Source organism: Hemicordylus capensis, chromosome 8, assembly GCF_027244095.1.
Source record: "Hemicordylus capensis ecotype Gifberg chromosome 8, rHemCap1.1.pri, whole genome shotgun sequence".
In the NCBI taxonomy this organism is placed as follows: Eukaryota; Metazoa; Chordata; class Lepidosauria; order Squamata; family Cordylidae; genus Hemicordylus; species Hemicordylus capensis.
The window spans coordinates 6,247,186-6,262,285 of record NC_069664.1 but is presented as its reverse complement, the minus strand read 5'-3'; the positions used below and the strand labels follow the sequence as shown (position 1 = coordinate 6,262,285).

Below are 15,100 nucleotides of genomic sequence, written 5' to 3'. Positions count from 1 at the left end.
TTGCTGTGTCATTTTCTCCTCTATCTGGACCAGTTATGGGGAGGAGTTCTTTCCTGTTAAATATGGGGGCTTGAGGGTCATGTTAAATTCAGAGTCCTCCTTTCTTTTGCATAAATGCAGCTATAAACTGTATTTAGCCTCTGTTTTTAAGGCATCGTCTTAAATTCAGAGTCGCCTTCTGTTTGGATAAATCTGGTACTGTTGAACCCCATTCCAATCCTTGGGGTCGGGCAAATCTGTGAATAATGGGACATTAAATGTAATGTAAATTGGGTGTTTAGGTTCTTGCACTGCCCAAAATCGCCCCCCAGAACAACAAAACAGGCCAAATAAAGTGTCCCACTGTGCTCCACTGCCCTTAAGGAGCCCAGCAATGCCTCCTAAGCGTAAAAAATCGGCCGAAATTCATGGTCTCTCTCCCCCCCCCCCCCGCCCATCTCTTTTTAAAATTGAGCTTTGGAACTCAAAATGGCAGCCGGAAATGACCTCCGTGGTCATTTCTGGCCACCTCCGACTTGCGGATCCGTGGGTTTAACCCCTTTCCTGCCAGTTCTCTCCCCCGCTCCATGTACACAGAGGTCTGGAGTCCATTACCACCTGACCATGGACACGTGAAACTGCGGTTGTCTGGTTACAGGCATGTGGTTTTGAAACAGCAGCTGCATGAGGGACTCTATCCAGATGGAGACAGTGGCACAGAGGCATTTTGACCCTTTGCTACCGTGCTGTTCTCTTGCCAAAGTTGCTATGGTGGTCAGCACAGCACAACTCTGGCCCTCCAGCTGCTTGTGAACTACAACTCCCATCATCCCCAGGGCCCGTAGTTGGAGGTGATGGGAGTTGTAGTCCAGTATCTGCAGGAGGGCCCAGGTTGTGCCCTCTTGTGCTATGGGACCCCAAAGGTCAGGCCTGAACAGATTTTATTTGCATCTAGGAGCCAGACAGAATTACTTGCCTTAGTGATGGACATTGTGGAAAGGGAAGGTCAGTAGGCTGATCTTGTGGTAGCAAGCATGAATGTCCCCCTTTCCTAAGGAGGGTCCACCCTGGTTTGCATTTGAATGGGAGACTACACATGTGAGCAGTGTAAGATATTCCCCTTAGGGGATGGACCTGCTCTGGGAAGAGCATCTGCATGCAGAAGATTCGTAGTTCCCTCCCTGGCAGCATCTCTAATTGTAAGAATGATTTAATATATAAATTTTAAAATCCAATGTACTCACTGCTGCACATGGCTCTCTTGATTTGTTTTGAATATATGGAAATACTTTTTTTTTTTTTTTTTTAAGTTTGTGCTTTGGGGAGTGTGGTTTTCCTGTCTTTAATAGGACCTGCCAATCACAAGATAAGACATAGGAAGCTGCCGTATACTGAGTCAGACCATTGGTGCATCTAGCTCAGTATTGTCTACCCAGACTGGCAGCGGCTTCTCCAAGGTTGCAGGCAGGAATCTCTCTCAGCCCTATCTTGGAGATGCTGCCAGGGAGGGAACTCGTAACCTAGATGCTCTTCCCAGAGTGGCTCCATCCCCTGAGAAGAAATATCTTGCAGTGCTCACATATCAAGTTTCCCATTCATAAGCAACCAGGGCGGACCCTGCTTAGCTAAGGGGACAAGCCATGCTTGCTACCACAAGACCAGCTCTCCTCTCCTTGGCAGCTTTTTGGCAGCTGGCAAGTCGTCGTTTATCCTCCGTAATTTCTCTGTTAAATTTTCTGGGGATTTGCGGCAAACAAGACTCTCTCTTCTGGGATTTCGATCTGCTTGTTGTTTGTCTCTTTAAAATCATGGGGTTTGTTGAAGTGGGATTTACTAGACTTGTTTGGTAAGAGGTCCTGGATCTACTACTTACCCAAGTATTATGTAGGCAGGAGGAGGAGTTTGCATGGCCTGATGCCCAGTCTTTATTTATTGCATTGTAAAATTGGAATGCAGCTCTTCAAAGGAGAGGCATTAAGTGGCTTCGCTGGACTTGAGTAGACTTGCTGGGCCCGTTCTTGGGTTTCATGGCATGCTAGACAGCCTGAGCCTGAACTAGCAGGGACAGTTGGGCTGAATCTTCAGCATCTGCTTATGGAAGCATTGTCTAGGTGCATTGTCTAGGTTGGGGTTCCCTGCCTTGACTCGCCAACTGTTGTTGGACTTTGGCTCCCATCATCATAGGGACATAGGGAGCTGCCTTCTACTGAGTCCAACTCTTGGTCCCTCTTGCTCAGTATTGTCTACAGCAGGCATTCTCAACGTGTGGGTCCCCAGATGTTATTGGACTTCAACTCTCATAACCCCCAGCCCCAGTGGTCTTTGGTTGGGAATTATGGGAGTTGAAGTCCAATTACATCTGGGGACCCAACGTTGAGAATCCCTGGTCTACACTGACTGGCAGCAGCTCTCCAAGGTTTGAGGCAGGAGTCGTCTCTCCCTCTCAGTCCCATCTGGAGAGGTCAGGGATTGAATCTAGGACCCTTCCACATGCAAAGCAGATGCTCTTCCAGTGAGCTGCAGCCCTATCATTTAGCAGGGGATAATGGGAGTTGTAGTCCAAACCCCTGATCTAGTCATTAGAGCAGAAAGTTGAAACTTGGGACTAGCGAGATACTTCCTACTTTTACGTATTATTCAACAGCTGTGACTCTGAGACATCTAGTGCCCTGTTGTGTAAGGGAAACTGTTGGATCTTTCATAGCACAAACTCCTGGGGGTGTAAACCTCAGGGCATCTCCAAGCATAATGAACAGGGAAGCTGCAGCTAAGTGGCATGTGTACAGAATTAGATTAATCTGTATTATTCTAGGCTGTTAGACAATTCCAGTCTCTCACTGGTGGAGTTATCCAACCAGCTCGCTGGAATTAGATCCTGCATACTGGGGATTCCACGTACTAATAACAAGGCTTAGGCACTGAAGTCAATTGTGTTAGTGTGTGCCTTCTGCTTGCTGAACTTTCTTTGGTACTGACCTTGTGTTCTGTGCCACGAGGACTGGAAACTTAAGCTGCAAAATGTGATTTTTCATTTTGCCACTTAAAAAATAATAATCTAGCAGTATCTTGAAACCTGCATGGGATGGAGTGAGTGTCAAACAGAGATGGGTTTGCATGTGTTGATATTCTTGAAGAGTATTGAAAAGGCAGTGAACTAGGATTTCCCTTTTGCTCTTGATGTTCTTGGGGATCTCCCTGGGTTTCAAAGGAGGGGATGGGCTGCTGGCCCTCGGCTTGCTTGTGGATTCTCAGACTTGGGTCCCAGATGTTGTGGGACTGCAGCTCATATCCTCCCCAGCCACAGTGGCCCAAGACCATTGAGATAAATTCCTTTAATTGACATGGGTAGGGTTAACGAGCTGAACTTTTATTTGACTTGACTTCTGTGTGTTAGTTTTTTGATGGTGGCAACTTTTTTTGTTTTTATTGAAACATGGGGGGGGGGGGAATGCTCCTCTGATAAGACCTGTCTGCAAAGGCCGTAGTTCAGTGAGAGAACATCTAGGAACATAGGAAGCTGCCTTAAACAGAGTCAGACCCTTGGTCCATCTATCTCAGTATTGTCTACACAGACTGGCAGCGGCTTCTCCAAGGTTGCAGGCAGGAATCTCTCTCAGCCCTATCTGGGAGATGCCAGGGAGGGAACTCGGAACCAGTGTTCCCTCTAACAGGGATTCCCATATGCTGTTGACTACAACTCCCAGAATCCCCAGCTGCAATGGCTTGTGCTTGGATTATGGGAGTTGTAGTCAACAACTTCTTGGAATCCCTGTTAGAGGGAACACTGCTTGGAACCTCGGATGATCTTCCCAGAGCAGCTCCATCCCCTAAGGGGAATATTTATTTATTTATTTTATTAAATTTGTACACTGCCCAAACGTTCATCTCTGGGCGGTTAACAATAGCATAAAACAAGTTAAAAACATATACAAAATTTAAGAATTTAAATTCAACAATTTAAAAATACACCAGAAATTAAAACCTAAAAACTTAGGAAGCTGAGAAAGCTTGGGCAAAAAGATGGGTTTTCAAGTGTTTTTTGAAAATTGCCGGAGATGGGGAGAGTCGAATCTCAGAAGGGAGCGCATTCCACAATCTCGGGGCAGCGACCGAGAAGGCTCATCTCTGTGTAGCCACCAAATGAGTTGGCAGTAACTGGAGACGACCTCAGATGACTTCAGTGGGCGGTGGGGCTCGTAGTGAAGAAGACGCTCTCTTAAATACCCAGGGCCTAAGCCGTCTAGGGCTTTATGAGTTATAACTAGCACTTTGTATTTTGTCTGGGAACCTATTGGCAGCCACTGTAGCTCCATCAGTAAAGGAGTAACGTGGTCTCTCCGAGATGACCCAGAGACCAACCTGGCTGCCGCATTCTGCACCAGCTGAAGTTTCTGGACTACGTACAAAGGCAGCACCACGTAGAGCACATTACAGAAGTCAAGTCTGGAGGTTACCAACAGATTTATCTACAGTGCTCACTCATGCAGTCTCCCATTAAAATGCAAACCAGGATGGACCCTGCTTAGCAAAGGGGGCAATCCATGCTTGCTACCCCAAAGCCAGCTCTCCTCTTGGACATGGGATTGGAGTTCAGTGGTAGAGGACCTGCTTAGCAGAGGGTCCGGATTCAGTCCTGAAGTTCAGTGTTCCCTGGAAGAGGGAACCCCCTGAGTGGTTGACTGCAGCTCCCAGAATCCCTAGCGGCAGTGGGCTGAGGATGCTGGGAGTTGTAGCGTTCTGTTAGAGCAGTGTTTCTCAAACTTTTTGGAGTCAAGGACTGCTAAATTCTTCGTGCAGAGTTTCAAGGACCGCTACATTCTTCATGCGCAGTTTCCCGGACCAGCAGTTAGTAAAGGGGTTTCAAGTCTGTCTATCTATCTATCTGACTTCTATACTGCCCAAAACTTGCATCTCTGGGCAGTTTAGAATGAAAATAATATAAGCATTAAAATAATTAAATTTGGAATCTTTTGCAAACATGGAATATTAGGGGTTCTTAACCTTGGGTCCCTCAGTTAAACTCCCATAACCCCCAACAACAATGGCATTTGGCCATTATGGCTGGGGATTATGGGAGTAGAAGTCCACCAACGTCTGGGTACCCAAGGTTGAGAACCCCTGAATCTAAAAGCCTGGGTGAACAAATTTGTCTCCAGTATGTCTTCAGTATGTGCGGGGTGGTGGTGGAGGTGCTTCTGATTACTCAGTGGAGAGGGGATGTTGGGCCATTAGAAAAATTCAAAAGCTACATGGGGCCAATGAAAACAACATACAAGCAAGCCCCACTGATGCAAGAGGGAAACAGCGTTCCCTCTCAAGGCGCCTCGACCACAACAGGCAGCTGGGTTTCAATCAACCAACCTTTGGCTGCAAACAATGAGCATGCAAGAACCAGCAGCCCTTCAAGTGGCGCCCACTGCCATACCTTTTCCTCCATGCCCCTGCACCGCATACAGTTTGAAGCTGTAAAGATAGGGAATAAGATAGCTGTAGGAAGATCTCAGCAGCACATGGAGGCAAGGCACAAGAAGGGTCCCATGCTTCCGTGATACTCTTCCTCTTCCATTGCATGTGCAAAATTGAGGAAGTGAGTGCCTTGATTTCAGTTGGGGGGGGGTTGACTCCCAGTCAGGGACCGGCACTCAGCCCTTCGGGAACCGGCAGCGGTCCAGGGACCGGTGGTTGAGAAACACTGTGTTAGAGGGAACGCTGTTGAAGTTGGGCTGCTTTGAAGATTTGCGATGGGGGGAGAGTGTCGGTGTCAACAGAGCCCAGCTCCTTAACCTTGCTTCTCTTGTTGCAGACTCGGATGCAGAGCTTGCAGCCCGACCCCAAAGCCCAGTACAGGAGTGTGTTTGAGGCCTTGAGGAAGATCGTCCACACGGAAGGCGTCTGGCGGCCTCTGCGAGGGATCAATGTGACTGTTCTTGGAGCGGGCCCGGCCCACGCACTGTACTTTGCCTGCTATGAAAAAATGAAACGCACTTTAAGTGACATGATCCGCAACGGAGGCAACAGCCACCTGGCCAATGGTATATTGACATTAGCACCCCGGGTGAAATCCTGGCCCCTTTGCTCAAGTCGCATCCTTTTCCCCCCTTACCGTCTGCCATCTTCAGCCTGCATTTCTGCTTCTGGAGAGGAAAGACTCTGGGAAGACGACCCTTGGCCGCCCAGGCTCTCTTGCTGCTTTTCTCTCCCCCACAGGCACCTGCGGTGTTAGATGCTCATGTATGAAGAACCCAGAAGATACATAGCGCTAAAGAGCCTCTAAAAGTTAGATATTGAAAAGTGTTTGACCATAAGCACCTCTGAGTGGGGCCGTGGGGGCGGGGGGAAGCAGACCCTTGGAAGCGTTGGTTGTCTCTGCTGTCAACGGTGGCCAGTGCGATTTCTAGGAAAACTAGTTTCACATCTTGCTTTCAAAATCTTGCTTTCAAAATCTATCCATCAAAAGTATCAAAATATCAAATCTTGCTTTCAAAATCCATCCATCCATCCAACCAAATTACTAAATCTTAGCAAATTTGGCTGTCTATTTTTTAAAAAAGTTTAATTTAAGGCAGGGGTGGGCAAACTTGGCCCTCCAGCTTTGTTGAACTACAACTCCCATCATCCTCCGTCTCGGGCTGGAGGGCCAGGTTTGCCCACCCCTGATTTAAGAACAAGCAGGCTGGGTTGCACCATTTAGGTTAGCAGTTTTTGTTTCCAATTTCAGCCAGCCAGGTGCCTTTGAAACTTAGGAGCTTTCCCATGTTTGTCCTTCGTATCTGGAGTTCCAAGGTATAATGCCTCTGTACTTGGAGGCTCTATGACTACTACGGATATTTATATACCACTTTTCAAAAAAAGTTCCCAAAGCAGTTTACATAGAGAAATAAATAATAATAATAAAGATGGCTCCCTGTCCCCAAAGAGCTCACAATCTAAAGGTTCTATTGAGCTCCATGTTGATATTGGCGGTGGTGGAGAATCCCAGTTGAAATTCATCTTCTCGGTTCAAATTTTTCAATCTGTAAAAATGCACTAAACATAATTTGTTATACAAATGGTCTCCAATTTAAATGGTTTCAAGATTTCATGCTAGATAGGCTAGAATGCAAACCTTTGAATGTACGGAATCCATGTGTGGCATTGGGCTGGTTTTAAAATGTGTAAAGCTAAAGTGTGCCGTCGAGTCGGTCTCGACTCCTGGCGACCAGAGAGCCCCGTGGTTGTCTTTAGTAGAATGCAGGAAGGGTTTCCCAGTGCTATCTCCTGTGCAGTGAGATGATGCCTTTCAGCATCATCCTATATCACTGCTCCCCGAGATAGTACCAGCAGGGATTCGAACTGGCAACCTTCTGCTTGTTAGTCCAGCATTTCCCCGCTGCGCCACTATGTACAGATATATTATTTAGTATGCAGAAACGGGGGACAAATACAGTAAATACAACTGATACACATTGAAACTGCAATCCTGTGCACACTGACCTTGGAATAAGCCCTCTGAACAAAGTGGGACTTTCCAAGTAAACATGCAGTGGATTGTGTCACCCAGATCTCTTCAGATGTCAAGATATGTGTAAGAGACCACTGAGACACTATCTGCACATCAGTCGGCACAAACGGGCAGTTTCCCTATGGAAACCGGGACTGTTTGGTCAGCCTATCCCAGATTTGGGTCTTGTGTTGAGGGCTTCTCCTAACCCAGGCCTGCTCAACTTGAACCCCCCAGCTGTTTTTGGACTAAAGGTAAAGTGTGTCCTAGAGTCGGTGTTGATTCTTTAGTAGAATACAGGAGGGGTTTGCCATTGCCTCCTCCCACGCAGTCTGAGATGATGCCTTTCCGCAGCTTCCTATATCGCTGCTGCCCGATAGAGGTATTTCCCATTGACTGGGAAACATACCAGCGGGGATTCGAACCAGCTACCTCTGGCTTGATAATCAAGTCTTTTCCCTGCTGTGCCATTAGGTTGGACTACAACTCCCATAATCTATTGGCCACAGTGGCCAATAGCTGGAGATTATGGGTATTGTAGGCCATCATCTGCGGGAGGGCCAAAGCTGAGCAGCCCTGTCCTAACCTCTGCATCACTGGCAGATGCACCTGGAAGTTGGCACGGGCTTGCTGGTTTCTTATGCTTGCTGGAAGCCAGGATAATGGCACGCGATTGCACACCTAGGATTTCTACTGTTCCTAACGTTTCTGGGCAAATGGTCTGGAGCAGCAGTTCCCAACCTTGAGTCGCCAAATGTGGCTGAATCACAACTCCCATGATCCCCAGCTACAGGGCCAAAAGGCCGTTCTTGGGGACCCCTGGTCTAAACTCTTCTTCTCATCTGCACCACATCCTGCCTGGTTTTCCTCGTGCAAACAAATGCCTGAAGTCAGAGGTTTTAAGGTGGATTCAGGCAAAACTGTCTTGAGTGGTGATCTTGACTGGCGCACGAGAGCCTCCCGCGCCTTGTGGGGTTCGCCGTGAAAACTGTTTACATCCATCAGGTTGTCTGAACACACCCTGTCCAGCAAGACTTCGCAGCTTCGGTTGGACTACGGTGCCCATCATCCCTGCCTCTTGGCCACTGTGGTGGGTGAAGATGGGAATGGTAGTCCAACCACAGCCGGAAGTGGTTGTGTAGCTCTGCTGTGTAGTGTGTGGGTGTGAAATGCACCATATAATCATGTGGATCCAGGGTTGCCTAACCACACTGGAATGGTTATAAATGAAGTGTTAAAAACAATAAAAATCTGGCTTCAGAGTTCACTCAAGAAAACTTTGTACTGAATGACTCGGAAGCTCCTTGTTCCACCTCTTGCCTGAATGCCAGTGGCTGAAAGGTGCATTTATTTCCATTACGTTTGGAACATCTCTTTGAACATTGGCGGGCTTCTTGCCCCCTCAGACTTGTGAAGTTTTATGCCCCATTCTCTGTGTGCTTTTTAACATGTTAGGACGGAATATAGGAAGCGGCTGCAGGCTGAGTCCGACCTTGGGTCCCTCTAGCTGCTACTTACTGTCTGCTCTGACTGGCAGTGTTCTCCAGGCCCCAGGCAGAGGGCTGTTTGCAGTCAGGCTGCCTGTTTTGTGGGGGATGAGGCTGCAGCTCAGTGGTAGAGCGTTTGGACCTGCAGAAGGTCTGAGAGTTAATCCCTGACAGCATCTCCAGGCAGGGCTGGGATTGAAGGCCCCTGTCTGAAGCCAGGGAGAGCTGCTGCCAGTCAGAGTAGACAATCCTGAGCTTAGTTAGATGGACCAATGGTCTGACTCAGTAGAAGGCAGCTTCCTGTGAGTGTGGTTTTGGGGTGGGGAGTGGAGGACCAGAACTCTGTGATAGAGCATATCCGTTTTGCTTGCAGGAGGTCCCAGGTCCAAACCTGGCATCTCCGAGCCGAGCTAGGAAATCCCTGAGTTCAGTGGGACCCATGGTTTATCTCCCTATATAATCCGCAGACATGAAATGCTGGGCATGAAATGTAGCTGTCTGTATGCAAAGGTTGCCCCGTAACTGCTGACCTTTGGCACCTTCCTAAGAGGTGGAGGAGAGGCCCTGGTCTTGTAGGACAGAGCATGAACTGCCCCCTTTGCTAAGCAGGGCCTGCCTTGGTTTGCATTTGGGTGGGTGACTACATGTGAATGCTGCAAGACAGAGGTTCCCCTGTGGTTCCCAAACTGGGGGCCTCCAGATGTTGCAGAGTGACAATTTATTGTCATTGGGGGTGATGGGGATTGTAGTTCAGCAACATCTGGAGGCCCCCCCAGGTTGGGAGCTGCTGCTGTAAGATGTCCCCCTTCGGGGATGGGGACACAGCTCTGTGGAAGAGCATCTGCCTGCTTGTGTGCAGAAGGTCCCAGGTTCACTGCCTGGCAGCATCTGCAGGTGGGGCTGAGAAAGTCTCCTGCCTGCAACCTTGGAGAAGCTGCTGCCAGTCTGGGTAGACAATTCTGAGCTAGATGGGCCAGTGTACAAGGCAGCTTCCTAATCCAATTTTGGAAAGGTCTTGAGAACCGGGCTCTCCTAGCCAGTACAGGAAGACCTTCCCAGGGTGGCCCAAGAAATTACAGGGCCTGAGCCATCGGCACAGGTTTTCTCTCAGCTCTGCTTCCTGAGATCTGTAGCCAGAGATGCAGAGGTCTAAACTGTGAGACCTTCTGTCTGCAGTCCAAACTATTTGCACTGCCTTCACTGAGATGTAGCAACGTTGCTGTCGGTTTCTTGGATGAGGAATTCTGTGCTTCCTAAAACTCTGCATACTCTTGCCCCAGCAAAACTCAGAGCTTGCTCTTCTTGCTTAGCCGCAGCTTTTGAGGAGGGCTGCTCACTCCATTTCTTGCTTGCTAAGCAAAGTAGGAGACCTTGGTACCAGTGAGAAATATTGCCTGGACCAATTGCATAAGCCAGGGATTCTCAAAGCTGGGCCCCCGGATGATATTGCTGGACTACAACTCCCATGGCCATTGTAGCTGGGGAATCATGGGAGTTGTAGTCCAGCTGGGGAATCATGGGAGTTGTAGTCCAGCTGGGGAATCATGGGAGTTGTAGTCTGGCAACATTGTCTGGGGGCCCAAGTTTGAGAACTAGAAGCTGAACTTCCAGCGAAGGAAAAAGGAAGTTTAAGGACATTTCTCCCTAGTGGGTGGCAGATGTTCTCAAGATGCTGTATTTTGTTTTGCAAGTGAAACGGCACGTTAGAGATTTGTCTCGTGAATCTTGCATGGCACTTTATAATGGGCAGTGGCTGTTGCCTCTTAAGCTTTGATGTAATTGTAATTGCATAAATAAGGAGGATCATGCCGGCAAAAGTTGAGCTTCAAACGGTCTGTCAAGGATTGCTTTGTGAGAGGGGACTCTTCTCTCTTTTGCAGGAATCGCTGGAAGCATGGCCACCCTGCTCCATGACGCTGTTATGAATCCAGCTGAAGGTAACATGGGCTGTGAATGGTGGTCCAGTGGGGTTCAGAGGAGGAATGGGTAGCAAACCCTCTTCGCCCTCTAATAATCTTGTTGGGGGCTGATATAGTGCCTTTTGACCGTTCCGAGTGTTTTACATATGTTAATCATGACAACACCTCCTAGAATTATAGAGTTGGTGGGACTACCCAGTCCAACGTTTTGCTTGATGTAGGAATTCAGAGTTGGAGCATCCCCAGTAGATAATCCAGGCTCTTCTTGAAGACCTCCCGTCAGGGGAGAACCTAGCCACTTCCCTAGGAAATTGGTTTCACTGTTAACCTGCTCTTGCTGTTGAGAAAATTCTCCTAATGTTCAGCCACAATCTCTCCTCCTGTAGCTTAAGCTCATTAGTTCATCCTCTGGGGCAGCAGAGACCAAGTCTTTGTCCTCTTCTGTGTGGCAGGTATTTGAAGAGTGTTATCATGCCCACAGTCTTCTCTTCTTCCAACTAAACACATCCTTCAACCTTTCCGCATAGAACATTTTTCCAGACTCTTGTTTTTGTTGGCTGGCTCTGAATCCATTTCAGTTTGTCTGCATGGTACTCAGAACCCAAATTAGTACTCCAGGTAAGATCTGACTAACATGGAATAGAAAGGAACTATTGCTTCTTGTAACTTGGAAATTATGGTTCTATTCATGCAGCCTAAACTCACATTAGCCTTGTTTGCAGCTACAGCACACAGCGGGCTCATGTTCAGCTTATGATCGACTGCAACCCAGATATCTTTTTCACTCTGCCAAGCCAGGCGCCTCCATCCTTTATGTGGATTTTGCCCCCCCAAGTGCAGAACTTTGTGTTTGTCTCTGAATTTCATTTTGTTAGTTTCAGCCCAGTTTTCCATTCTCCAAGTCATTTTGAATGTTGTTCTTGAAGGTTTGGGCCTTCCCTCCTGACTTCCTTTTCTCTGCAGATTTGACAAGGATGCCCTATACTTCGTGGTCTATGCCATTGATAAGAATGTTGAAGAGTTCTGCTTTCAGGCTATAGTCCTGTGACCAAACCTTTCTCTGTTTTGGTGGCAGAGCCCGTGATGAGCACCCCTTTAATACAGTTTCCCAATCACCTGCAAATGGCATCATCTTCTAACCCGCCTGACAAATATTATCATCCATCTCCTCCTCCTCTGAATATTTACATCCCACTTTTCAACAAAGTGTTCAAAGTGGTCCACTTAAGAAAACAAACAAAAAGCTTCCGTTCCCCAAAGAGCTCACAAGGTAGACATCAGCAACAGGCAGTGGAAAAATGGACAGGATCCGTTACTCTCTCCCTGCTAAATCTGAGAGAATCACCACTTCAAAAGGTGCCTCTTCATTCAGTCAGCAGACTTTATAGTTTTGGTTGATTTAAGTGTCTGTGTATGTTTAAACTGATTAAACATTTTAGGCCTACTTGAGATAAACAGCAAGTTCTTCTAGGTCAGATGAGTTGCACTCTCTAGATCCTCCTTCCCTAGTTGCAGTCTTCCTGATCATTCTCTACTGCTGCTGTGTTGCAGGATAGCGCACACTACCAAATTGTGTGTCACAGCTCTTAACTTGTTATGTCACTTATCATGAGCAAAGATCAGCTACATCAGTACAGTTACAAAAGGAGAGAGAAGGGGGGGGAAACCCTAATAAATTTAACTCGCCATAAGGCAAGCTCTTAATTATGGCTATTAAATAGCCCCTGCAAACTAAGCAAAGAGGCACCTTTTTAAAGTGGCGATTCTCTTCATTTAGCAGGGGGAGAGCAACATTTAGCAGGGGGAGAGCAACCATCCCCAGCAGAGAATCCCTCCAGTGGCTGCTGCTGGGGTCTGTCTTGGATTTCCTTTTTAGATTGTGAGCCCTTTGGGGACAGGGAGCCATTTTGGATGGATTGGATGGGTTAGATGGATGTTAACCACTTTGGGAACTTGTGTTGCTAAGTGGTATATAAATATTCATTGTTGTATATTGCTTGAACTGGCTGTTAGTTGCTGCTGAATCTTGACAGCCAACAGACAAAAATTTTGCCACGTTGTAAGTGATGCTCAGTTTCTTATCTGACAGGAGGAGCTTAAGATGAAATGCATCTTCTCGACCAGGGAAGTTCAGTAAAAAGGGGTTATCAGTTTGTTACGACAATCTCTATACAAAGAGCAACGTAACAGAACATGTTGGACTGGCACCATCTCCACAAATGCAGGCTTGGTTAACTAACCAGGTTTTAGTAAACCTCCCCTTTAGCACAGCTGCTGGGAGAGCCTGGTAGCTTGCTCTTAAAAACACTTTCTGGGGTTTGACTCTTAACTGGAGTTTCTTCTGTTTTTCCCTTCCCTGCTGCCCGTCTGGTTTGGGACACGCATCTTGCTGGAACCAGTGGTGAAGCAGCGCATGCAGATGTACAACTCTCCGTACCGGACGGTGCTGGCGTGCATTCGGACGGTGCATCGGACTGAAGGGCTGGGCGCCTTCTACCGCAGCTACACCACGCAGCTGACCATGAACATCCCCTTCCAAGCAATCCACTTTATCACCTATGAGTTCATGCAGGAGCAGGTGAACCCCTGCCGGCAGTACAACCCTCGCACGCACATCATTTCGGGAGCCCTTGCGGGCGCCGTGGCAGCCGCAGCCACGACCCCCCTGGACGTTTGCAAGACTCTGCTCAACACTCAGGAAAACATGGCCTTGAGCTCTGTGAGGATTAGCGGGCACCTCTCCGGAATGGCCAATGCCTTCAGGACAGTTTATCAACTGGGAGGCATCCGTGGGTATTTTAAGGGGGTCCAGGCCCGGGTGATCTACCAGATGCCTTCGACGGCCATTGCTTGGTCTGTGTATGAATTCTTCAAGTACTTCCTTACGAAGCGGGAACTGGACAAAACAACCCCCTGCTGACCACCCACAGCAGCAACCCAGAACCTCAAAGGATGTCATCGTGGCGTAAACGCCACTTTCCCTGGCTTCTTTGGGTGGATCTGCAAAGGCTGCTGGCAAATTCAGAGCTGCGTTTTGTGTACCAGAATGATGATTTCTTCTTGTTAAGATGCTGGAGAAACTTACCTTCTCCAGCTTTTGCTCAACCAAATTGTCTAAGGACTCCTTGTAAAACCAAGTATTTATAGTGTTTAATGGACCCGTGGAGTTGCTAACTGGGATAAGAATTGTGTAAAAAGGGGTGTTGGCTCCTTAGGGCTTTCCGCAGAGGAAGAAGAATTAATATTAATGTGGAGTGGGGTTTTTTTCTTTAATATGTAAAGATGAAGCCTTTTGCTGAACAAAGTTTTATAGAGAGAGAAATTATGTAATATAAATAGATGGATAATGTTTATCCTTTATTTTTTTATGTCGCTGAAATGGGTGGTTTTAAGTGTTACAGCTGCATGAGACTTGTGGGGTTTTTTTGTTTTTTGTTTTAAGGGTTTAACTTTTTTCCGGGAATGGAAAGGAGGACTTTAATCATAGCATTTTAGCCCGATGCTGTAGTGGCAAAGAGATTGTGTATAGTATTTCCCCTCCCCGCCTACAAGTGCCTAGTGGCTTTCTTTGAATATCCAGCTTTAAGATGTCTTGAAGGGACTTGGAAAGCCTGCCTTATATGGATCTCTCCCCCCACCCCTGGTGTGTTAAGATAAGTCACTGCTTCTGGAAATCTCAACCACTACAGAACAGAGAGAGGGGTCAAGGTAATATGTTAAGCATATTTTTTAGCAAACACTTGAACTTCTTGAAAGGTACACTTGTTTTGTAAAAACGCCAACTAAGCAACCTGCATCTCAGTTTTTGAATAGACTCTTGTGCCTTTTAATTTATTGCTCGTTCTCACAAAGCCCCACAGAACCTGTTTTGCACGTGCCTGACTGGTTAGTGCAAACTAACTCCTGCCAAGTATGTGCAGGGTGGTTGGGGTATCAGTTTACATTTCTATAAAATGGGTGGAAAGTTTTAAAAAAAAAAAAAAAAGACTGACGGGGAAGGCAGCTGTTGGTTACAGCCTAGCAATAAGGCCTTGGGCATGAAAACCTTAAAACAGGAGAATGTAGAGTCAAACTTTAATCCAAAGCCAAAAGGCTGCAGTTAGGTTTCTTCTTTCTTTCTTTCTTTTTTTTCTTTGCTGTCGGCCACCTGGCCTCTACAAATGAAGGTGTGTCGAGAGTGGTGTGAGCACTTCTACGATAGTTTTGTGTGTGCCGCTGTGACATGCATTACGCTT

At 47.3% G+C, this 15,100-nt stretch overlaps 1 protein-coding gene across 14 annotated transcripts in view; it reads left to right on the top strand.

Annotated features, from left to right (window-relative positions):
• Positions 1-14,218, top strand: part of SLC25A37 (solute carrier family 25 member 37) — a 69,040-nt gene extending 54,822 nt beyond the window's left edge. For 12 of the 14 annotated variants that reach the window (XM_053269455.1, XM_053269452.1, XM_053269450.1 and 9 more), the window contains 3 exons: positions 5,783-6,011; positions 10,827-10,883; positions 13,265-14,218. In XM_053269455.1, the coding sequence (XP_053125430.1) occupies positions 5,783-6,011; positions 10,827-10,883; positions 13,265-13,785 (807 nt within the window). In that variant the 3' untranslated portion in view covers positions 13,786-14,218. The other 2 variants (XM_053269462.1, XM_053269461.1) reach the window with 2 other exon arrangements.
• Positions 14,219-15,100: the final 882 nt, after the last annotated feature.